Source organism: Schistocerca gregaria, chromosome 4 (assembly GCF_023897955.1).
Source record: "Schistocerca gregaria isolate iqSchGreg1 chromosome 4, iqSchGreg1.2, whole genome shotgun sequence".
Lineage (NCBI taxonomy): Eukaryota > Metazoa > Arthropoda > Insecta > Orthoptera > Acrididae > Schistocerca > Schistocerca gregaria.
Genome location: NC_064923.1, coordinates 563,160,301 through 563,185,094, shown reverse-complemented (window position 1 = coordinate 563,185,094; position 24,794 = coordinate 563,160,301). Strand labels below are relative to the sequence as shown.

At 38.4% G+C, this 24,794-nt stretch overlaps 1 protein-coding gene across 10 annotated transcripts in view; it reads left to right on the top strand.

Annotated features, from left to right (window-relative positions):
- LOC126267989 (uncharacterized) overlaps positions 1–24,794 on the top strand; it is a 905,571-nt gene that overhangs the window by 836,151 nt on the left and 44,626 nt on the right. For all 10 annotated transcript variants that reach the window (XR_007549061.1, XR_007549060.1, XM_049973342.1 and 7 more), the window contains 2 exons: positions 9,289–9,447; positions 12,244–12,426. Coding sequence is in view for 8 of the 10 variants with exons in the window: in XM_049973342.1 (XP_049829299.1) it covers positions 9,289–9,447; positions 12,244–12,426 (342 nt within the window). In the remaining 2 variants the exon portion in view is untranslated. The remainder of the gene's footprint in view (positions 1–9,288; positions 9,448–12,243; positions 12,427–24,794) is intronic.

Below are 24,794 nucleotides of genomic sequence, written 5' to 3'. Positions count from 1 at the left end.
ATACAGTTTCAAAAAGAGGTGATCAGTTGGTCAGCATAATCTCTGCCTACACCATTAGGGATCCTCCTTGACACAGGTTCCTTCCCACAATTTTTGGATTTTGAATTTGTGTTCCACATTCCCTCCAGATGAGGATCCATTGAGAATCACTTTCCAGATGAAATCAGTACTAAGGGGGTACTGTCTTGTATTTACAGCGAAATAGCGGTCCTCTCTTTCTGATGCCACACATGGTCAGGCCCACCCTGGTCTTTGGAATACATTTCAGTCTCTATAAATTGTCACCATACCCTAAAGACAACAGAACGATTCACATTAAGTCAGCGAGCCGCATCAGTTTGTATCTGTCCTGCTTCCATTCTTCCTAGGCCCTCCACGGCAGAGAATCTGGCAGGTATCTTCTCTGTGCATGCTGCATTGTCTTTGACTGTTTACACGGCGATTGTGGATATGGTACTACCTGTAAGCATTACCCCATTTGATAGGTACCCTGTTGTCATTGTGGACGTGATTGTACAATGCCAGAAATACCATATTCTATGTGGAACATGATTGTATGAGCATGTGTTGAGAGTTCGTATGATTATATCATGAATGTGACAGAGGATGGGGAAATAATAGTTTGTTGCTTTAATTTTGGAGACCAGTGTATTTACAACTTTCTTCTAGTAAATGTGATAATATCTATGTCTCTCTTGAGATGCTTGAAGTATAAAAGATATGGATGAAAATCAACTGCAGAATTCTTGTATACAGTGCTGTGGCTTGGTGATGCTAAAATTCTCCTGTGTTGGAAGTTTGTTAATATCACAGAGAGACAGAAAAACTAACTAACCACTCCCAGTACTGTTGTTAGATATACTTAGAATAGAACTTAGCAATTCTAGCTATCGGAAAACAGGTTTCTTCTTCAGGGAGAGAAGAGGATTTGGATGTAGAGGCTGTAAATGGGAGCAGGGTGGGGGACAGGTCATTCAAACACTGAACTAAGAAGGACCACCACATCTTATGATGAGGAATTAGGTAGATGAAAATGATGGAAAGCTTGCGAGAAACAGTAAGATGTTAAATGTATCACACTAGTAGGCTCCCAGCCAACTTTAATTCAGAGATAATAAAAAGAATAGAGTGAGAACCAAAGGTGGGGATAAAAGAACCAGGGAAAATCAGTGAGCCAATACTAAATTGGAGGGACTACATGAAGCCAAGCCATGACGCAATACGTCACAGCCTCCTTGATAGGTAAGTGCAAGCTGACAAGTCATTCTACTACACAGGATAAATGAAATCACTGTTCACTAATATTACATGTTGCTGGCTAGATTCGGTTTGAGTTCAGTAGAAGAATTGCTTAAAAGTCACAAGCACAAGTAATACCAACAACCCGGAATACCCCTTGCCAATATGACATACCCACCAAACATCATGTTTTACTGTATGAAGTTAGTTTTGAGTTGTCTCTCCAGTTTAGTACAGAGCTCACTGAGGAAAATAAAGACTGATATGAGTATTGCAATTAAACACAAAAAGAAAGAGGAAAAGGAAATAAGGATAAATGATAGAGACAATAAAGTTTAGGAGGGCAATGTAAGGCAACAGTGGGTCGTGTGGGGAGAATATGAGGGAGAGATGATTTCTTTTCAGGGTTTATAAAATTAGGAAGTCATAATCCTGGCTTGAGGCTTTCAGGGTCTAGGTGGTAATTGGTGACAAGGGAAGTACATTGAGTTTTTTAAAGTTAAATGTCAGTTGGTTGGAGGTGCAGAAGTAGAGACCACCAGGGAGATATTGACTGTTGACAAGATCAGTAGAGTAGCTGACAGGGAGGAAAGCCTGATAGAAGTTATTAATATAGGTCTCAAGAGATACAGCATCAGAGCAGATTTGTTTTTCATAGATACATAGACCATAGAGAAGGAAGCATTTGACATGGAAGCGGGCAACTGTTGAAATGGAGATCTTGCTACTTATTGGTTGATGTTGTGTGAAGTACAATTTCAATGTGGTCCACAAGGAAATGGAGATTATAATCCAAGAAATTTGGAGAAGGACAGGGTGAATTTAATTTGGTGAACAGAATGATTCTGTTGCAGAAAGAAGTTTAGTTCTGCTTCACAAAGATTTCAGAGCACAGCACAAAAATATCTTTCATAAATTTGTAAAAAGCCAGGGGCCCCAGCTCAGGAGATTTGAAGAATGCTTTTTCATTGTTGTTGTTGTGGTCTTCAGTCCAGAGAGTGGTTTGATGCAGCTCTCCATGCTACTCCATCCTGTGCAAGCTTCTTCATCTCCCAGTACCTACTGCAGCCTACATCCTTCTTAATCTGCTTAGTGTATTCATCTCTTGGTCTCCCTCTCCGATTTTTACCCTCCACGCTACCCTTCAATACTAAACTGGTGATTCCTTGATGCCACAGAACATGTCTATCAACCGATCCCTCCTTCTAGTCAAGTTGTGCCACAAATTTCTCTTCTCCCTGATTCTATTCAACACCACCTCATTGGTTATATGATCTACCCATCTAATCTTCGGCATTCTTCTGTAGCACCACATTTAGAAAATTTCTATTCTCTTCTTCTCTAAACTATTTGTCATCCATGTTTCACTTCCATACATGGCTACACTCCATACAAATACTTTCAGAAACGACTTCCTGACACTTAAATCCATACTCGATGTTAACAAATTTCTCTTCATCAGAAACGCTTTCCTTGCCATTACCAGTTTACATTTTATATCCTCTCTACTTAGACCATTATCAGTTATTTCCCCCCCCCCCCCAAAAATAGCAAAACTCATTTACTGCTTTAAGTGTGTCATTTCCTAATGTAATTCCCTGAGCATAACCCGATTTAATTTGACTACATTCCAGTATCTTCATTTTGAATTTGTTGATGTTCATCTTATATCCTCCTTTCAAGACACTGACCATTCCGTTCAACTGCTCTTCCAGGTCCTTTTCTGTCTCTGACACAATTACAATGTACCTAAAAGTTTTTATTTCTTCTCCATGGATTTTCATTCCTAATCTGAATTTTTCTTTTGTTTCCTTTACTGAGGCTGTCAGTAGTTCTAATGGAATGTTGTCAACTCCCAGGGTCTTGTTTTGACTTAGTTCTTTCAGTGCTCTGTCAAACTCTTTATGCAGAATCATATCTCCCATTTCATCTTCATCTACATTCTGTTCCATTTCCATAATATTGCCCTCATGTACATTGCTGTTGTATAGACCGTCTGTATGCTCTTTCCACCTTTCTGCTTTTCCTTCTTTGCTTAGAACAGGGTTTCCATCTGAGCTCTTGATATTCATAGAAGTGGTTCTCTTTTCTCCAAAGGTCTCTCTAATTTTGCTGTAGGCAGTATCTATCTTACTCCTAGTGATATATGCCTCTACATCCTTACATTTGTACTCTAGCCATCCCTGCTTAGCCATTTTGCACTTCCTGTCATCTCAATCTTGAAATGTTTGTATTCCTTTATGCCTGCTTCATTTACTGCATTTTTATATTTTCTCCTTTCATCAATTAAATTCAGTACATCTTCTGTTATCCAAGGATTTCTACTAGCCCTTGTCTTTTTCATCTCTCAAAGCTACTCATTCTTCTTCTACTGTATTTCTTTCCCCATTCTTGTCAATTGTTCCCTAATGCTCTCCCTCAAACACTCTACAGCCTTTGGTTCTGTCAGTTTATCCAGGCCCCATCTTCTTAAATTCCCACACTTTTGAAGTTTCTTCAGTTTTAATCTACAGTTCATAACCATCAGATTGTGGTCAGAGTCCACATCTGTCCCTGGAAATGTCTTACAATTTAAAACCTGGTAACTAAATCTCTGTCTTACTCTTATATAATCTATCTGAAACCTTCCAGTATCTCCAGTCCTCTTCCATGTATACAACCTTCTTTCATGATTCTTGAACCAAGTGTTTGCTATGATTAAGTTATGCTCTGTGCAAAATTCTACAAGGTAGCTTCCTCTTTCATTCCTTACATCCATTCCATATTCACCTACTACATTTCCTTCTCTCCCTTTTCCTACTATTGAATTCCAGTCACCCATGACTATTAGGTTTTCTCTCCCTTTACTATCTGAATAATTTCTTTTATCTCATCATACATATCATCAATCTCTTTGTCATCTGCAGAGCTAGTTGGCATATAAACTTGTACTACTGTGGTAGGCGTGGGCTTTGTATCTATCTTTGCCACAATAATGCATTCACTATGCTGTTTGTAGTAGCTTACCCGCATTCCTATTATTTTATTCATTATTAAATCTATTCCTCCATTACCCTATTTGATTTTGTATTTGTAGCCCTGTATTCACCTGACCAGAAGTCTTGATCCGCCTGCCACCAAATTTCACTAATTCCCACTATATACAACTTTAACCTATTCATTTCCCTTTTTAAATTTTCTAATCTACCTCCTTTCATATGGCCCATGAAATAGTTGCAGTAGTATGGGCCATCCTCATTCCCATTAATGAACTCTTCATTTATTTTTAGGTCTAACCCTCAAAGCAGAAAAAGTTATGGGTAAGAATGAAGTTGGCTGGTGTTGCAATGAATGAGGTTTTCGGTAGACTTTCAGATGGGCATTGGGGAAGCTGGTTTCCATGGATTGAAACACCATATGCATGGTGAATGTTGGTTTAGAGATAGGTTTCATTGGTTATGGCAAAGAGCATTTGAGTTGAGGCAGGCAGCAATGGGTTTTCATAGTGTGTCATTATTGTAGGTGAAATAAACAATGAAAATCCACACACTATACCAGTAAGCTTTTTACAATATTAGTAACTAATGTGGACTCATGATATTTTCTAGGAAAATGGTGTCCATGCAAATAAATATCTGTGGTGTTATACAATATAATGTATAATGCTGGGATATCTGTGTTCCATTTAATGGAAAAAAATGGGAGAAATTTTTGTAGCCTAATCTATACATGATGTTTCATGTACATTCGACCTGTGATGAGTTAGCTAGAAGTTAATTTTGGATACAAAAGTTATCAGTACATTTGTGTTTGGTGATGTAAATGTCTTTAAATTAGTTTCCTGCTCTAAAGAGTGAGGGAATTCAAAATTTCTCTAAATGATGACTTATTTTGCTTATTTTAAACTTTTCTGCTGTCCTTAACTAAAAAGAAAAACTATTTCTCTCTTTCCTAAACATGTTATTTCACAATGTTGTTTGATTTTATATTTTGTTTATCCATACAAGTAAGTGTAAGTTATAAAATGCCAACAAACCCAGGAGTTGTCTGCATTCAAAAGTGTGCTAACAAAAGCCAAATAAGGTTTGTGTCATACAAAATGAAACTACAGTTCTTACAAGACTGCTGACACCATGAAAATATCACAATGTGCCACATTTTTCACATTACTGAAAGATATACTTTGACCTATTAATTCTGGCTTGCAGATATTTAATTTACTTTTAAACAGTTAGGAATTAGATTTTTGACTGAGAGTTACATCAGTCTGATGCAATAGTAGCATGCGCATATATATAAGAAATTGAAAAATACAAATATTCATGGCTTCATTAATATTTTTTGTGATCTCATTATATGAGTGCTACATGTGATGCACAAGAAATGCCCTGATAATTTGGCAGAAATTCTTGTCTGTGATCTGTGATCACAAAATATATAAAATGGAATGATGTTTGGCCTATGTTCTACTTTGCTTGTTGGATTTGTTGGTATTGGATGTTGATCCCCTGACTGTGTGCTTTGCTAAGGTACTTTGGTGTATAACTACAATTTACTCATGCTCTCTAATCTCTATTGTATTATTCGTTATATTGACTGGCTTATGGTACTTACTCTGATGCTTATTAATATTTTATGTTCTCTTTCACAATTTTTTGAATGGTCATCACGAAATGGCATGCTGCTCTAATAGGAGGTGAGTACTGCTCTTGGGACTTCTGCTTTTTTGGGGCCTATTTAAGAAAGAAATGGTATCTTGGAAGAAAATAATTTATTTGGTTAGCTGGTTGGTTTAGTAATTTAGTATTATTTTAGTGATTTTTACTGTTATGCAATTGAATATGGTTGAAATAACATACACTATATCTTCTTTAGTTGCTGTGGTATTTGCTTGCACATATTCCTAAATGAATAATGTCTGATATGCCACTTCTGAAGTAAGGTAGTTTAAATTAAGATCAATTTTATGCCAATGCAGCTATTTTCTTCCTTTATTGTAAGGAAATAATGAAAATAGGGAGAACAGTGAGGTTATTTGAGACAGAGTACGTTATCAGAATATGGAACTGATAAGGAAGGAAATTAGCTGTGTTCTTTCCCAAAGAACGGTCAAAAATTCTCCACAATTGATTCAGTAAAAACATAAAAAAATTAACTCTTGAATATGAGTCCTGCATGCTAAGTATGAAAAGAGTTAGTCTCTTGCATTATGAAGTGTTGTAAGCAATAATAAAGAAAAACCCTTTCTCAAATGATTTGATTGGTATGTGAAGACTCTCACATAACAAACAGAGAGGCATACATATGAGTATAAGGTTTTGTAGCAAGAGATTGATCCAATATAGCAGTTGTTGATCAGTGAAAAGTAAGGATGGAAGGATTCAAATTTCCCAGACACCTTACATCATATCTTATTGACTCGGGAATAAAATGCAATCTTTAACAAGAAAGTCAAATATATATACTTTGAAATTGAGTGGAAAAATAAATCCTGGTCAATATGGTGTGGCAAGTAGGACACTGGATTTATACTTGTGAGGAATGGGTTTCAATTTAGAGTTTCTGCTGTTTTCCTAAGTTAGGTGGTGGGGTGCTATGAAAATTTCTTAAATAACTCCAAGGCTAATTTCCTTCCATATCCTTGTTCCATTTGAGCTATTGCTCCTTTTATAATGATTTCACTGTTAACAAGAAGCTAACTGCAACCCAAACTTCATCAAAAATATAAAATGGAGGTAATCGGTGAATGCAACATACACAAAGAAGACTGCACTGCAACCAAGGCCTCTTTTTCTCACATGAAATTTAAGAATAATAACTGAATGATTTGGCAAAATGGCAATGAAAAGTTCACATTGTGACTTACTCACGTTCTTTCTTTCATGTATGATTGCTTGAAATAGTATGAATTTTCTCGAGAATACTGACACAAATGTGAATAGTGACGACATGATCATTTGAAAATTGATTTGATAATCGATATGTACATTGTAAATTCTAATGAGAAGTACTTTATAAAAGAACACATTTCTATGTCAATGCCATGTGCCAACAAGAAATGAGATTCCGGCTACATTCATCAAAATGCAACAGCACAAAAAAAATGAATAATGAAAAAGGGAAAAGTAAGAAATTAATACATAGCCTGTGAATTGTAAATAATGTGCATCATAGAGCATATTGAAATGTGAGCTAGTCTCCTCTGAACCCAGTTAAGAAGTTACCTGCTAAAGGACAGTCAACACTGCTAACTGATGCCACCAGAGGCAAGTTGCATATTATTCTGTCAATATGTAGATGCTCTCTTTTCACAACTCACAGACCTGTGAAATTTTGATTATCTGCAGACACAAAAAACAGTAACAGTAATAATTATATCCACAAAATGAACATTAACTAATAATAACCATTGTTATTTCTGTTAATATTATTATCATTACTGTTATTACATGCACTATAGCAACCTGAGAGCTTAGCATGCATACAACACTGATAAAAATACCATTGTAAAAAGAACACTGAGTGTAGACATGCCCACTGGTAAATAGATCACAGGCAGACTGTAATTAGCTACACAGAAAGAAAATGGTGATCAAGAGGGTATAATTAAGATGAAGTGGAGGTAAGTTAGGAAAGGAAAAGTATAGAAAGAAGAAAATGATGTAGGTGCAAAGAAATGGTAAGAGAAAACTGAGCAAAACTACTGCTGTGTCAGATAGAGATAAAAGCATTGGCGCTTATAAGTTTTATAATGATAGGTCATCAGCCAGGAACAAGGAAGTCAATACTCAATAGTTATTTTCAGAAAAGTAATGTGAAAGTCTTACTGGAGACAGTATGTTACCACTAAAATTAAAAAAAAATCATTTCCAGTGGTAAACACCACTAACTTGTGATTAGCAATTGCACAGGCCAGTTTTCATATACTACAGAATGTATCCTATAACAAGGCATATGCTGGTGGCGCAGTAGACTGTATCATTTATGCACACTCATTGTAATATTCTTGTAGCCTGTAATATTTTTGTAGGCAATGTGACAAATCATGCAAATGCCTCTCACTAGGTGCATGTCTCGGTGGTCACATAGTAGAACTAACATTGTGTAGATTGGACACATGTGAATAAAACAAACATGATAAAAGACGGAAACAAATGAAATGTGGTTAGTGCTGGTTCCTTTCTCCCTTTTCGGTGCTCTTTATCTTGCTAGTGCTGGATCGAGATTAGTGTGGTCATCCTCCAGTTTTGAGGAGAACCAATCATAACCATATATAGGATATTATTATGATGGAGTCATATTTCCAACGACATTTTAAAGCTGCTGCCAGCCCTCAGCTCTGTGTCAATCTTATAATGACTTCCCAGGCCAGTTTTATTTTGACCACCTTGTATAATTACTATCAGTGACTATCAGCATGTTAAATAAAAGCAGAAAAAAGAGTTATTACATAAATCAAGGCATTCTTGAAACTATCAGCCATATCGTATTACACAAAAGTGTTTCATCTATCACACTGCACAACTCGCAGATATATATTGATTATCAAGGACTATCTGCTGCAGAAAGTCATTATCCTAAAAAAAGAATTTATAAATGGTGTGCAACTATGAGGTGTGCCTCAGTAAGTTGAATATGTTAGCAGAAGATGGGACCAGTTGCCACAAAAAGTAAACCAAGTTTGTAAACAATTAATAGTTAGGTGTGATTAAAATGTTGGTCACAACTTGTGGTACGATCATTGTTTAGGTAAACACAGTATATTCCTAATTTTTTCTATGCATCAACTAAACCAGTGGGATCCTTTTCTTTGGTATAATGCATTTTCAGATTTTTATCATTCTAGTATTAGATAATAAAGAACTGAAAATATAAATGAATATGTACCTGCCTTTGGCTGGAAACAGGCTTCAAGACCTGTTTTGGAACATAATATGTTTAGATAGGAATATATTTTGTTTAGAAGTATGTTGTAGTAAGAGATTATGAGTATTACTTAAGATGATTAAGCTTGCCATTATACAGTGTTGAAATGAAATTTGATATCATTGGATTTCCTTTTTACAATAGAAACAGCAAGAGATGAATAAAAACAAGGAAATCATAGTATTGGATCATAAACGCTCAAATGCAATAAATATAGGAATGACAAAGCTTCCTCCCCCAAGATCTATACGAACTGCCATTATGAAGATGGATGCCACAATCATGAACAGGGAAGGAATAGAGGTGAGAAATAATTACTTTTATGATAACACAATAACTAACATCATTTCTTATACGTATATTTTATGATTCCTACCTACAATTATTGTAAATATGGTATGGAAAGTTGCACAGAATGTAAATAATTTTGGAGTAAAGGAAACTGCTCAACAAATAATGGAATTGTTGAGTCATTGACAGTCATACATAAAAGAATAATACTTTACTAACTTTCCTTGTACAGCTGGCACAATATAACTGTACAGATTCATGTATTTGTGTGACGAGGGGGTGGGGGATCATATTTTTGTGTACTGTAGCTCAAAAAAGGATTTTTCCAAAAGCTATCAAAGTTCCTTTTTTATGTTGATAACTCAATGCTTCTACTATTTGATGATATGTTTGTAAAATTGTTAAGTCAGTACAGTCCCCAGTTATGGATGAAGATGATGATCATGATTATTCATTATAAAGTATGCTATGTTTCTAAAGATGATGAGTTTATTGTTTAGAAGTGTGGTGCTTTTAATATTTTAGTTCGAACACCCTTGTCCTGCTTAAAAAAATTGTTCAAATGTGTGTGAAATCTTATGGGACTTAACTACTAAGGTCATCAGTCCCTAAGCTTACACACAACTTAACCTAAATTATCCTAAGGACAAACACACACACCCATGCCTGAGGGAGGACTCAAACCTCTGCCGGGAGCAGCCGCACAGTCCATGACTGCAGCACCTTAGACCGCTCGGCTAATCCTGCGCGGCTTGTCCTGCTTAATATTGTATTTCAAATGTCTGGCTTTGACTGCTTGGACTCAAAAGGCAAAATATTTTCCAATGCAAGTTACAAGTTCCTATTTAGGGTATGCAGAAATGCTGCTAATTGTGATTTTGTCTCAACTTTCTTCTTATATTAAGACATTTAGCTTTTCACATAACTGTAGCATTTATCAGACATCTGTAATGCATCACTGGCATCTAATTTCAGTGTTTCACCTTTTATTTGTCTGTCAGTGGAAATCATTGTGTTGCACTGTTGCAGTATGAACTTCTTCAGTGTTGTACCACAGCTGCTTGACAAGGTCTAGGAATCCATATCTTTCATCTCACTATTCTCTGAAGCTTGTCCCAATTTTGATAGCAATTATGCTGTGCTACTGTAGTAATTATTGTGCTTTTGCTGTATAAGTGACTCATTTAGTGTTTTCCGAAATTTACACACTGATGATGAAATGCATTTTGTAACCTGACATCTTCTACTAGACAGACTTCTCAGATTTGACTGCCTTCATATTTAGGGGGTGGAAAAAATATGGAAACACTGTGAGAAATGCACGATTGAACATAAACTCAGATGATAGCCAACCCTGCAGGTTGCATTGTTGTATTTTCCCTTGAACAGCACCTGTGCAGTGTTCTGAATACTTTGCAAGTGGTAGTCATGATCAGAACACTGTTCTGTGTAGTTGTGAGCACATTATGTCATAGCCCACTGCATTTGAACATGGGCAAAGTGTTGAGTGCTCATATGGCAGGTGCTTCCATAACCAAGGTATCCAAAGTGTTTATGTTTCAAAATACATGGCATCGAAGATTTATACTGCACCAGAAGAATTGTCTGGAATTTACTTTAAGAAACTTAATTTTATGACAGTCCAAGTTTATATTTTTGTAGGTTTTTTTCTATTTTAAGGTATATTCAGTAAATTTCTGGTCAGTAAGTTGCTTTCTCTTTAGTAAATTAAGTAAGTGTAATCCATAAACGAAAACCCTTAGTGGTCAAAGTGGTGATTGTTTCTATTACTAAAGCATTCATTAAGATATCCAGGAATATGATCGCTCTAAAGATGCCATCAAAGTAACTAGTTTGCTACCATAGGCCATTTAAATTCTGGGAAGGCTTTGGACTAAGTTCTAGAAATTGAAGGCAGTATTCTGTTACATTTTTAAAGTATAGTCTGTGATTGTTTCCAAATTCATATAAAAATTCATATGGAATGCAACCAGTGATCTAGCCATCTCAGAAATGTTACTAAAGCATTCATTAAAATATGTTAAAGTGTGGTGGCTCTTGTCTTGGCTTGAAGCAGGCCAGTCCTGAAAATCAATTTGATTTCAAATCATGCTGCAGCTTATGCCAGAAGTCCATAACTTTTTATTATTGTTACTAAGGAAGGAGCTACAAAGAAAGGCCCCATATTATTAAACACAGAATGTTATCAAAATTAGAAGATTGTTAGAGAACCATAATAAGTAATGTGTTTAACTATGGCTGGAAAAAATGTTTCAAATAAGCAAGTAGTGTTGATGTTACAAGAATCTGATTATGTAGATAACATCTGTAGTTTGACATTAGACAAGGCAGGCTACTCTTACTTTATGTATTATTAATTTAACAGGATACCAAAAAACGAATCAATATTGTTCACAGCAAGTGATGTGAAATTCTAAGAGTTATTTCGCAAATGAACACTAAACTTAGTGTCACATTTATCAGTCACTGAAATGCAGGTCTAGATTGTATACAAATTTATGAACTAACACTGCCTACTTACCACAAACTATGGTTTCATGTATGTTTGTAGCGTTATAAATTTATAACATTTATTTTTCTTGTAATCTTTTGATTATAAAATAACTGATCTCAGCTCACCAAAAATACAAAACACTCTTTTACAAAGATCAACACTTACGACTGACCAGCATATATATAACTGACTGAAATATAAAATTATATCAACAATTATTTGCCTGTTATGAATTAAGATTTCTTCACATAAATATTGTGAAAAATGTCAGAGTAATTACATTTATTTTCCAGAAACTTCTCACAATGCTTCCAACAGAAGAAGAATGTACTAAGATCCAAGAGGCACAAATGGCCAATCCTGACTTACCACTTGGCAGTGCAGAACAGTTCTTGCTGACACTTGCATCAATTTCAGAACTTCCTGCTAGATTGAAACTCTGGGCCTTTAAACTAGATTATGAGAACAGTGAAAAGGTATGTACTATATCTGATTACTATGGAAAAACTCTTAATTCAGTAGTTACCTCTCATTTTAAATTCTGTTTTTGGTGAAGTCATTTTTGTTTGTTTTGTAAAATGAGTTGAGCATGTGGAACTCCAATACAAAATAATAATAATGAATGATAAACTACACAGTGGTATGGAGTAGGCAACATTAAATTTTGTAAAAACTCGACACATACAAGGATACAAAACTTAACACACTCGACTTATAGAGCGTACTGCTCCCATCAACCATCAGAGATAAGACTGTGAGTTGTTTTCTCTGGCCACTGATATTAACGTTCCCACAGAGCCCAGCCCCTTTCCCCACTCTCCCTCCACCGGTAGTGTGGAGCACAGTTTGAAGGTAACGACTGAGGCAGCTGAAGTACTGGCAGGCATGGTCTGATGCAGGATGTACAGATGATAGTCATGGAAATGGGTGGAAGCATGTATGTTGCAGTCCACGCAGGTGAGCATGGGAGGTAAAGGTGGGGAAGATGTATCCCCTAGTGTGTGTGCATTGGACGGGTCTGTGAGGAGGTCACTGTCAGGAGTGAGCGGGTGAATAGTGAAAATTGTCAGGCTGCCATCAGCGATTAAATGTGCATACAGAGTTGCGGGATTGATTTTATCAGGTAAGGTGAGAACTTCACAGAAGTTGTGTATCGGGGACTGTATCTACCAGCTCCTTTTCTGTAACCTTGAGGCTAAGATCCTTTGGGCAGAAGCAGCAGACATCTAGCAGCATCTGGGAAGGAGGGGACGCAGTCACTGATGGAGGGACAATGGGAGTAGGAAGGGAAGCCATTGTGATGGTAGAGTCCTAGCTGATGAGATACCAGATAGGTTTCAGTCAGTTAATGGAGGCTGTGATTGGCTTGCTGTTAAGCAGAATGTCATAGGTGTTTGGGCTGCGGGCCCGAGAAGGGGGCCTGGAAGTTGGTGTGGGTAGTATCATCACACAGCATGATGTGGTTGCGCATGGCTAGGTCCTTGGAGATGAAAATTTGAGGAAGAATATGGAGGGAGGGAAGGGGGATCATGAAGGTTGGAAATGTGATGCTGGACGCTGCGAAGGTGGAAAGCAACGTTGGCATAGGGGAGCGGGATAACATCTAACTGTGTAAAATCTCAGCTAGTGAGGCATTGAGGTCTTGTTTATGTGCTGTGTGGATACCCAGCAACTCTCACAGGAGTGTGTCTGACTGGTCACCTCAATTACAAATAAGAGCCACTTCTCAACAAGCCCATTCTTGAGAGTGGTAGGTGGTAGTTCTGTAACAGGTAATGGCACATAGTTAGTTCGGCAATCAGTGAGGACCTGAATTGCCTACCTTGGTCCATGATTATGGAGGCAGGGCAGCCAAAATGTGTGAACCAGGTAGACATGAGAGTTCTGACAACTGTTTCAGCAGTGATGTCTTGGATGGGGGTAGCCTCTGCACAGCATATTGCCTGGTCAGCAATGGAGAGAACGTAATGATTATTGGCGGATGGGGGAATGGGGCCCACCAGGTCCACATGAATGTGTTGGAAGTGTCCCTTTGGTACCTGGAAGATGCCTAGCAGGGACTGAATGTGCCAGGTGGTTTTACAATGGTGGCCTAGTACACTGACCCTTATCCATAACTTGTGATCTCACTTAATGTGGAGCCAAATGAATTGCTCAATTATAGGGTAAGCAGTAGATTTGACTCTAGGGAGGGCAAGATGTTGAAACAGGTTGAAAATATATCAGAGACTTCTCAGGTCTCATAGAGATAGGATTTTATGTATGTAGACTGAAGTAGTGAATGAAAATTTGTGACAAGGCCTGTAATCAAATCTGGGTCCCCTGCTTACTAGGCAGGTGTGTTAGCCAGTAACAACTTTGGCACAGCAGTTCACACAACTGCATGGATTAACCTGGCATGCCTCTCTTCTTGATCCAAATTCTCACTGCCATCCCAGTCTACTTTAAATTCCTCTTTACACATGAGCAGAATTGCTGAGGTTCTCCACATTTCTGGAGTAGCACCGCGGCAACAAATGTAAATGGGGGTCCAGCCTGAAACCCAGTTGCAGGTGCTTATACAAATGTATGACATAATTTCAAAGACTTTACTGCTCTCCATACAGATATGATTTTATGTACACAGACTGAAGCGATGAGTGGATATTTGACTTTGGATTGAGGAGGGAGGCGTGCCAGTGTATTCCGTGCAGTTGAATGACTTAGTGGTTAATGCACCTGCTTAGTAAGCAAGAAACACAAGTTTTATTCCTGGCCTTGGTACAAATTTTCACTCACCGCTTCAGTCTATACAAAATCATATCTACATCAGAGGAGTAAAGTCTCTGAAATTATGTCATTTCATATATAAAGGGCAATAAGATGAAACCTGATCACTAGTGTAAAATAATGGTAACAATTTTATTAACCCAAAATTTTGTTATACACAGTAAACATACTCAAAAATAGTCACCAAAACAGTTGGCACATTTATCCCTTTGTGACACTAGCCGGTTGATTCCATCCTTGAAGAAGCTAGTAGGCTGCTGTTGGATCCAGGCCTGGACCCAGTCACACACTTTGTCATCCATTGCTTATCAATGTCTGCGAACAGCTTGTTTTAGAGGTCCAAACACTTCGAAGTCACATGGTGAAAGATCGGGACTGTATGATAGATGTTCCAGCATTTCCCACCGAAACTGCTGCAATGTTGTCTTCAGCGCATTGGTCATGTGTGGGCAGGCATTATCATGCAAGAGGATAATGCCATTGGACAAAATGCTTTGGCATTTTGACTTGATGACTCATCTAGGGCTTGATAACGCTCGGCATTGATGGTGGTTCCCCATTCCAGAAACTCGACACGGAGTGGGCCCTTGTGGTCAAAAAAGGGAGACATCATGATGTTACTAGAACTGGTGTGCACAGCCTTTGATTTCTTTGGAGGTGGTGAAGTTACATGTTTCCACATCTTACTCTGATGCTTGCTTTCCAGTTCAAAAGGGTTACACCATGTTTCGTCACCTGTGACAATACGCAATAGAAAGCCGTATTCCTCCTCATGATAACTTTGCAGATGACTAAAAGACAGCACCATTCAAGTTTTGCGCTGATCGGTGGTCAGTTGGTGGGGAACCCACTGCCCACAGATTTTTCAAAAGTTCAAGTGTTGATGTATTACGGTGTGGGCGGTGCCCATGCTAATACCCATTAACCAATGGATCTTGTCCATGGTGATTCTCCAGTTGTCAAAGACTAAAGCATTCATTTGCACAACCATTTCCGGTGTGATGACATGATGAGTCTGTCCAGAAAGCATTGCGTTCCAGTGAGTTGTACCCCTCAAGGAATCATTTACGCCATTCCACAACACTTGAATGACTTAGACTGTACTCACCATACACAGCCTTCAACCATCAATACATTTCATGGCCTCTAACTCCCTCTGCCACCAAAAATCAAATCACTACTCATTGTTCCCGCTTACCCACCTACATGTTAGGTAATGGATGATAACATATGCGACCACCTTCTCTTTGGCATGAAACCACACTGGTGCTATGCAATATCAGATGGCACACACATCAGTCTCTCTACCAATAGATGGTGCCACCATACCCACAGTTACATGGTTCCACCTTACATGTAAGGAAAAGGTAGACGCATTGGTAGACCTCATACATAAGTATGTGTACCTGAGTTTCAGGATGGATTGACCAATTACATTTGATGCTAAGGTGCTATTCCAGAACATGGAGCACCTTGGAAATTCTGTCCATGTGTAAGGTGGAATTTAAAGTAGATGGCAGTGAGAATTTGGATTGAGTTGCCCCTGCTGAGCTGTACGAGTTTGTCGAACTTGATCATGGCTCAGATGGCACCAATGTATGACAAGTAGTCAGTGACTACATTGTCTGTGCCTTTTGCGAGACGGACATCTGTAGAGAATTGTGTGATGTATTCAAGGTGATGGTAATGGTAGAAGCACTCATCCTTGGGTGGGATACAGATGGCATCGACTAGGGGCTGGTGGTCCATGTAAAATGACAAGAGGGCATCCTTCAGTATCCTCTCTGAAATACCTCACAGCTTTGTAAATAGCCAGTAGCTTCCAGTTATTAGCCAACCACCTGTGCTGTGCCTCAGTCAGCTTACAGGAGAAGAAGCGCAAAGAATGATTGGAGCCGTTGACCTCTTGCTGAAGGATGGCTCCTATTGCTGTTTCTAGTGTCAGTGGTGCTGGACTGGGTAGCTTCTAGAATCAAGTGGGCCAAGGTGGCTGCCTGAACCAAATCATCCTTGATTGCTTGAAAGGAGCACTGCACGTCTGTAGTCCACGCGAGCTTCCTATGACCATATGTATTTTTGCCTTTGAGGGCTTGTGTTAAAGGTTCCAGCAGGGCAGCGGTGTGGAACAAATGACAACAACAGAAACTGATTGTCCTGAAGAAACAGTAGAGTTTTTGATAGATGTCAAATGGTGGCTTAGGTTATGAATCGGCTCGGTGTGCTCTGGAGTTGGGCAGATGCTGGAAGCATTAATGATGTGGCCCAAGAAGGTGACTTGCACCTGACAGAGTCGACATTCATCAGTGTTCATCACTACACTATTGGCTTCAACAGTGCTGAGAACTTGTTCAAGGTGGTCAGAGTGTGAGTCCATGTCTGGCAAAATAATGAGGATATCGTCCAGAGACATGTAACAAAAATAAAATTAGAAATTAAGCTGTCTATAAAGCATTGCCAGTCTTGTGCAGCAGTTTTTAGTCCATAAGACATAAAAAGGAACTCAAACAATACCAGAGGTGTGATTGTGGCAGTCTTGTGAATCCCATCTTTGTATATCATTATCTGCAGATATGCCTTCTTACAATCAACTACACTAAACACCGTAGCACCAGCAAGATAGTGTTAAGTCTTCAATATTAGTGACTGGATAGTTGTACTTGATTGTGCAGGCATTCAAGGCTTGATAGTCCCCACAGAGTCAGGCCAAGCTGTCATTCTTAGGGATGAGGTGGACGCTTGAGGCCCGGCTGCTACCTGATGGGCGAATGATGCCAGCTTGCAACAGTTTGTCCACCCCTACCTTTGCCATGCAGAGGGAGTCACAGGGTTAACATCTGGGGAGCTGACTAACCACCAGGTCGGGTTTAGTGTTAATGTGGTGCACGGTGCTGTTGTTGGTGGCAGACAAGATAAAAAGATTGTCTGGAGCAGAGCCACTGGTTTGGAGGTCAGTGTCCTGAACACCGGAAATGACATGAGATGTCAACTGTGGGCTAGAGCTGGGCTGCACGAGCAAAGTGGTGGTCTGTACAAGTGTGGCACAGTCAGTGAGCTGTGGTAGTTCAGATGCAGTGCGGCAGGCAGAACCGAGTGGAAGTGCTGGCTTGGCCCGGGAGGTGACAGCATCAATTGGAAGCCACAGATTTGAGCTGGGCTGTCCAAGTGAGGCTGGTGCTTGTGCATGTGTGGTACAGTCCACGAGATGCAGAGGTTCAGTCGTGGCTTGGCTGGCATCACTGGGCGCAGTTGCAGGCACAGAATGGATGAGGCCATTCTGTGCAGGCACTGGCATGGATTGGGAAGCGGATACTGCACAGGCATGGATTTGGTGCAGCAGGCATCATCTGGCATTGGTGCAGGGGTGAGGGAGGTGAGCAACAGTAGTGCAAGCATGGCGTGGATGACAGCAGGTGGCACAGGAGCAGGCACAGAACAAGCAACAGGCATTCCATCCTGGATTTTCCATTGTTTGACCTTAACAAGTTTACATTTTGTTCCTCTGCAATGGCAATTTTTTATAGGCTGAACCATATATTTCGGGTCTTTTTTTGTTTACTATTAAACTTTTTTCCTTATATGAAGATGCTGGCCTTTCTTTCACCAGATTCATATTGTTCATAAGGTCCAGCCTTAAAGAGCTTACAAATACAAAAGTTGTATCATGTGCTACATATTTGTCTTTATGTCACTATTTTCTGGTAAGTCATTTACCTGTACAATGAATAGAAGGGGTCCTAACTTTGTCTTCAAGTGCTGATAAAATGTCTGTTACCAAGAGTTCTGTGGGTGATACTGTTGACCTTTCATTCCTGCAACCAAACTGTGAAGAGCTTGATATCTTATTCAGTTCTAAGTAGTCAAATGTTTGCTGATACATGATGCTTTCAAAGACGTTGTATAGCATTTGAATTAATGAAAATGGTCTATAGTTAAGCAGGTCTTTGCTACCTTTCTTAAATGATTGGGGTCTACTTGGATGTTTTAGGGGCTCAGAAGAGATACCTTTTACAATACATAAATTTGTAAATCATGTTAATGAATACAAAATCAAATAGGAATAATGCAGAAAAAGGTCTAAAAAAGAATAAGGAAACAGGAATGCAGTTAAGCTACTGTTAACAGCATAGTGAATGCTTTATCATAGACAAGACAGACATGAAGCCAACATGCAGCACAGCAGTACGGGTTTATATGCCAACCAGCTCTGCAGATAATGAAGAGTTTGAAAGAATGTATGCTGAGACAAAAGAAATTATTCAGGTAGTTAATGGAGATGGAAATTTAATTCCTTTGAGGGACTGGACTTTAATAATAAGAAAAGGAAGAGAAGGAAAAGTGGTCGGAGAATATGGACTGGGGGTAGGAAATAATAGAGGACCTGCATGGTAGAATTTTGCACGGTGTATAATTTAATCTTTGCTAACTCTTTGTTTAAGACTAATGTAAGAAGGATGTGAAAAGACCTGGAGACACTGGAAGATTTAAGATACATTGTATAATGGGTAAGACAGTGATTTCAAAACCAATTGAACTGTAAGACAGTTCCAGTGGCAGATATAGACTCTGACCATAATTTACTGGCTGTGGACTGCAGATTAAAACTGAAGAAATTGCAAAAATGTAAGAAATTAGGGGGATAGGACCTGGATAAATTGAGAGAATGTGAGGTTATTGTCAGTTACTGAGGGTGTTTTAAGCAATGATTGACTGAAACAGGGGAAAGGAGTGGAAAGAGATGGAATACTGAGGGCTGCAAAGGAGAAAATAGGTAAAAAAGACAGAATCTAGTTCAAATCTGAATTTAATTAATGAAAGAGAAAATATAAATTTGCAAAAAATGAAGCACATAATAGGAAATTCAGACATGTAAATTAACAGAAAGTGCAAATAGCTAAGCAGGAATTGCAAGAGGACAAATGGCAGGCTATATAAGCATGTGTAACAATGAGCGTAGATACCACTTATAGGGATATCAAGCGACTGTACAAGCGAAACAAACTTGAAGGCAATGTTGAAGTAGGGGAAGAGGAACTAGTTGAAGGTGACAGTGTCGCATAATAACACAGATACCACAGCTACTGCACTGTCTTCTGTGGAACTTGCATTCTGTGTGGAATTTTGATGAGAATTTTCTGACAAGGAGATGAAACTGATTTGGAAACATAATCACAAGTGCCAGTGCAATATGTTGCCAATGCTCTTAAAATCACAACCGCAAATGCATGAGACTCAGTAAAAATAATTGGAGAATAAAGAAGCAGCTGTATGCATATCAAGAACTCAGATGGCAAGCCATTCTTAAGCCAAGGAGGTAAAACAGTAAGCTGGGAGGAGTTTATAAAAGGACTGTACAAGCGAAACAAACTTGAAGGCAATGTTGAAGTAGGGGAAGAGGAACTAGTTGAAGGTGACAGTGTCGCATAATAACACAGATACCACAGCTACTGCACTGTCTTCTGTGGAACTTGCATTCTGTGTGGAATTTTGATGAGAATTTTCTGTCAAGGAGATGAAACTGATTTGGAAACATAATCACAAGTGCCAGTGCAATATGTTGCCAATGCTCTTAAAATCACAACCGCAAATGCATGAGACTCAGAAATTAATAGGTATATTATTAACATTAATGGGGCTAGCTACAAATGACAGCTGAACTACACTATGATGGCTATAGTTCAAGTTGCAAATTACAATATCCACACTGTTCACTGTACATGACTGCAGAAGTTCAGCAGTCAACAGTTATGTCACTCTGAGTTAGGTAAGCCCATCCACAACAGTAAGATCATACCATATTGGATGGGAAAGTCAGTTTTTAATTTTCCTGATGCAAAAACCACATAAAAAACAAAAGGTTTCAATTTTTAATTATTCTGGAGCCAAAAGCGGCATAAACAGCAAAATTATATCAGTTTTTCATGGTCCTGGGGCCAAGCAAGAACTGTGTATAAAGCAGACTAACATTGGTTTCTAATTGTTGGGAGACTGCCACAAGACATTTTCAATTTGCTGTCTGCCATTTTCTGCCACAAGTTGAAATTGAGAAACAGCATGCTCCACAATAAACTGGAGTGTCTTGGGGGTCATGTTCAGAATGTGATGTACAATGTGTCCTTTTTACCTACATTCATAAATGGAGCACTGAACAGAACTTCTTTCAGCTAACTCCCAGCCAGAAGTCACAAGGGTTAAGATCAGGTGATCTGGACTGTCATGCTGTAGGGAAACAACAGCTGATAATTCTACCCTTTCTGAAATGCCTCTGCAGCAGCCAACACTTCACGGGCTGTGCAATGTGTGGAGGAATGTAGTCTTGCATAAAAATGATCTTACCCACACATCCATGCTGTTGAAGGGTTGTAATGATGTTGGCACACAAAAAACTCTCATTATGTTTGCCAATGCCAGTACAGGTGACAGGATCCGCAGAACTCATCTCTTTGAAAAAATATGGCCCTACAATAAATGTTGCTGTCAGTCCATACCAGATAGTTGCCTTTCAGAGTAAAGTGATGCTGCTTGATGTCAATGCAGATTTTCTGTTGCTCATATTTTGCAGTTCTGCAGACTGACATGTCCTTGCTGATGGCAATGGGCTTTGTTTGTCCACAGAATGTTTCATGGCGATTCATTGTCCAGTTCCATGCGAGCAAGAAATTCCATAGTGAACATTTGTTTTGTTGGCTGTTCAGCAGGAAGCAACTCCTGAACATGGGTGATTTTGAACTGATAGCGTTGCAGGATAGTTCATAGGATTTTATGCACTGTGTTCACAGGCATGTCCAACGTTCGGGCAATTTCCCATGCACTGCATATTCGCACACCGCTGCGTGACCTCTCCTGCGGTGCTGATGTTACATCCTTGATGGATGTTGATCAACTTCTTTCTTCCCTCTGCCACATTGCACTTCAAAAGAACCTGTCTTTTCAAATTTTGTAACCATTTTCTCCTGATCTTTAGCAGATATCGCACCAGTGCTTGTTGAGTGCCCAGAATGTCTGCAGGGCTACTGATGTGCAGTCACCATTCTTGTAAAGGAGCTATATCAGCAGCGCATGATTCTTCATGGAGACTGTGATTTGTGGTATCTTGGACACAAACTGAGAAATAGCTGTGTGCCTTGCATCTGTTGATGTGCATGCATATTTTGACAATGACAGCGCTGTCTATTGTCAACCTTTTTCCCATGATGTTTCCCCCTATGTCAATAATATTCTGTTCAAATTTGATATTCTGAGAAGTGCTTCTCTTTGTAGAGCACTTTGAATCTGGAAATTTAATTTTGGGCACCTTGTACTAATCCTGTGTGCCAGACAAATCATCCACCAAAAAGCAGTCTAATTTCTGCATTTATGAGTATGATAAGATTTGATAGTACTTTTATTGTAAGAAAAGTTGGAAATTAGTATTACAAAATAAGACATTTGAATAATGCAGTGTGGAAACAGCGGGAGTAAATAAAGTAAGAGTCTTGACTAGTGTGTGTCCATGCTGAAATGTAATGATTAAAAATAGTAATAATGGTGTGTGTCAATTCTGATGATGTAATAATAATAAATGGACTTTATAGCAGTTATGAATGAAATGAAAGAACATTTAAAGATTTGTGCCAAATAATTTTCAATGGATATAGTTAAAAGTTAAGTGTAAATGACTCTTTTTGTGATGAAATGCATGTTGGCCACAGATAAAATGTTGACCAGAGTAGTTAGTCACATAATTCACACTGAACTGAGAGCATAGAGAGAGTTTTTCAAGGTCTTTTGCTGGTGGACACTGGTCTGGTAAGATCATTTAGGTGATGAAGTTCCACACATGTATGTACGTCAAGTAACGGATTTTCAAGAGTCAATGATTTAACATTTAAGCTGAGAGCTAGAGACTTAGTGCTTTATTCAGTGATGTTAGATTTGTGTAAACTGCCTGCAAACTGCTCTACATCAACTGCTAGACATATAATCAATTTAATTGTTCTTAGTGTGACTATCTTGAATAGATTCTATATGTTTATTGATATCATAAGATCATAATTATTTCATTTTATATCTCTGCATCGATATATCTTGTGTTGAGCCAGCACTCAAAATAATCTGATCAATTGTGAATAAATTGAGATTTGTCAGAATCGCCTTGATTTCAGCTACTTAAATGTATCAATTCCTGTATTTTGTGTCTTTATTTTAATCACTGACTGAATTTTATAGGCCACTTGCTTAAAACTGAAATGTGCTCACAAGGGTATAAATTCAGTGGTGGACAGTGGTTCCCCTCAGTACATGAGCCATATACTAAATATCAAAGTATTAAATAATTCTGGAAGGTTTTGTAAAATAATTTGAGATTTGAAGTACCTCTTAAAAATAATCCCAGCCTGTTGGTTACTCTGAGCTAGCGTATTAGTTTTCCCATGTTGTATTTTGTACGACTAAGGTCTGATCTGAGAAAATTAACCCATTCGCCTTGGAAGAACACATAGCATGAGGACAGTTACCAAAAACATTATCAGAGTGTGTTTGTAGTCTTGTAGGTTCTGCATTCACATTATGCAAATTATGCTGTCTTAACATGTTCAACAACTTTTTTACACAAGGTTTCTAAATATGGGGTATCACTCAACGTAACTCATAGTCAATAAGAGCCAATTGTATGATTTTAGATTGTTAGAAAAAATGGACTCAGACTGAACTACACTTGATTATGTCACCATGAACTAAGATCATGCTGAGTTCCATTGTAGATCAGAGTCCATGTTAAACAATAGAGCCCTATGTCTGTGTGCCTGTTCAAAGGTGTGAGGAAGCTAAGGGTACACCACCTCCAAAAGGATCATGCACGGTACATCACTTTGGTGGTCAAACCAATCTTTGTGTTAATGACAGCTGTATGGCACCAGACAGTGCATGTGTGTACTCTTTGTGCCCACAGCTTCTGTAGTGTTGAATAACAGTGACTAACAAACTAGTGAAACCTTCAGCAGCAAATAGAAAACTACCAAAATCCATGACCAGCAATATATAATACGTACATTTGCATCAAGTTTAACATACAGTTGAAAGCCTTACATGATAACACAGTTGTCTACACTTTACATTTGTGTTTGCAGTCATATAGGCCACACCACTAGAATATCCAGTGCCAGCTGGCCATGAAATATCAGCTGCTGAATGATGTTTTTTGTACAATATTGATATAAAGATAATTATGAGAGCACTTAGTCTTGAAACCAAATTTCCTGAATATGCCACATGCTGCTTTCCTAGTGTTCTCAGCCACTTTGGTGAGAAGTGTTCAATGTTCACAAGTTTTAAGCAGTGAAAATTATATTGTTTCATTTCATTTATTTTATGGGTATCCTGACTCTGTGTTCCTCAACTTCGGAGAAATTTTTTGAGGAAGTTTGACTAGTATCTTCCACCTATTTCCTTCTATCTTAACGACACAAAAACTGCAACAATAAATACTGTGTACCTATAAAGTACAATTATATTTGTGATGAAAGCCTGATAATTGTGTCATTAGCTCGCTTAGTGGTGTAGCCAACCATGTCTTATGCTAATTCTAATGAACACTGAATCTCATTCAGCTGAGACAGTTTGAGTCGTATATATTATAGCGAAATTGGGAACTGTATTCATTTTTCGAAGTAAGACCAGAGTTGATTATCAGTAAGCTGCCATATGACTACTTCTGATACCATAAATGTTCATTGAACTATGCCAAAATAATATTGCTTATCATTCTGGTTGCCATCTGAATCCAGTTCATTCATTATGCAACATTGTGACTCCCTCCTATCTCAAAGCAACCTTTGGATCCAGCTCATTTCAATACTTTCTCCAGATTTTCTGGGAAATACTGATTCCTACTTACTTCCTTGGTATGTCACATAACTTTCGTCATCATTGATCAGCAATTAAAGATCACTAAAAGTGTTGCTACTTTAATGGTTGGTGGTGACAATTGGTTCCTGCTACCCTTTCCTACACTATGGGAGCTGAGCTTTGTTCTCTTCTCCCACAGCACTCTGGCTGCATTCTTGCAGTCTTTGTGTCAATTACAGATCAAAGTGACATT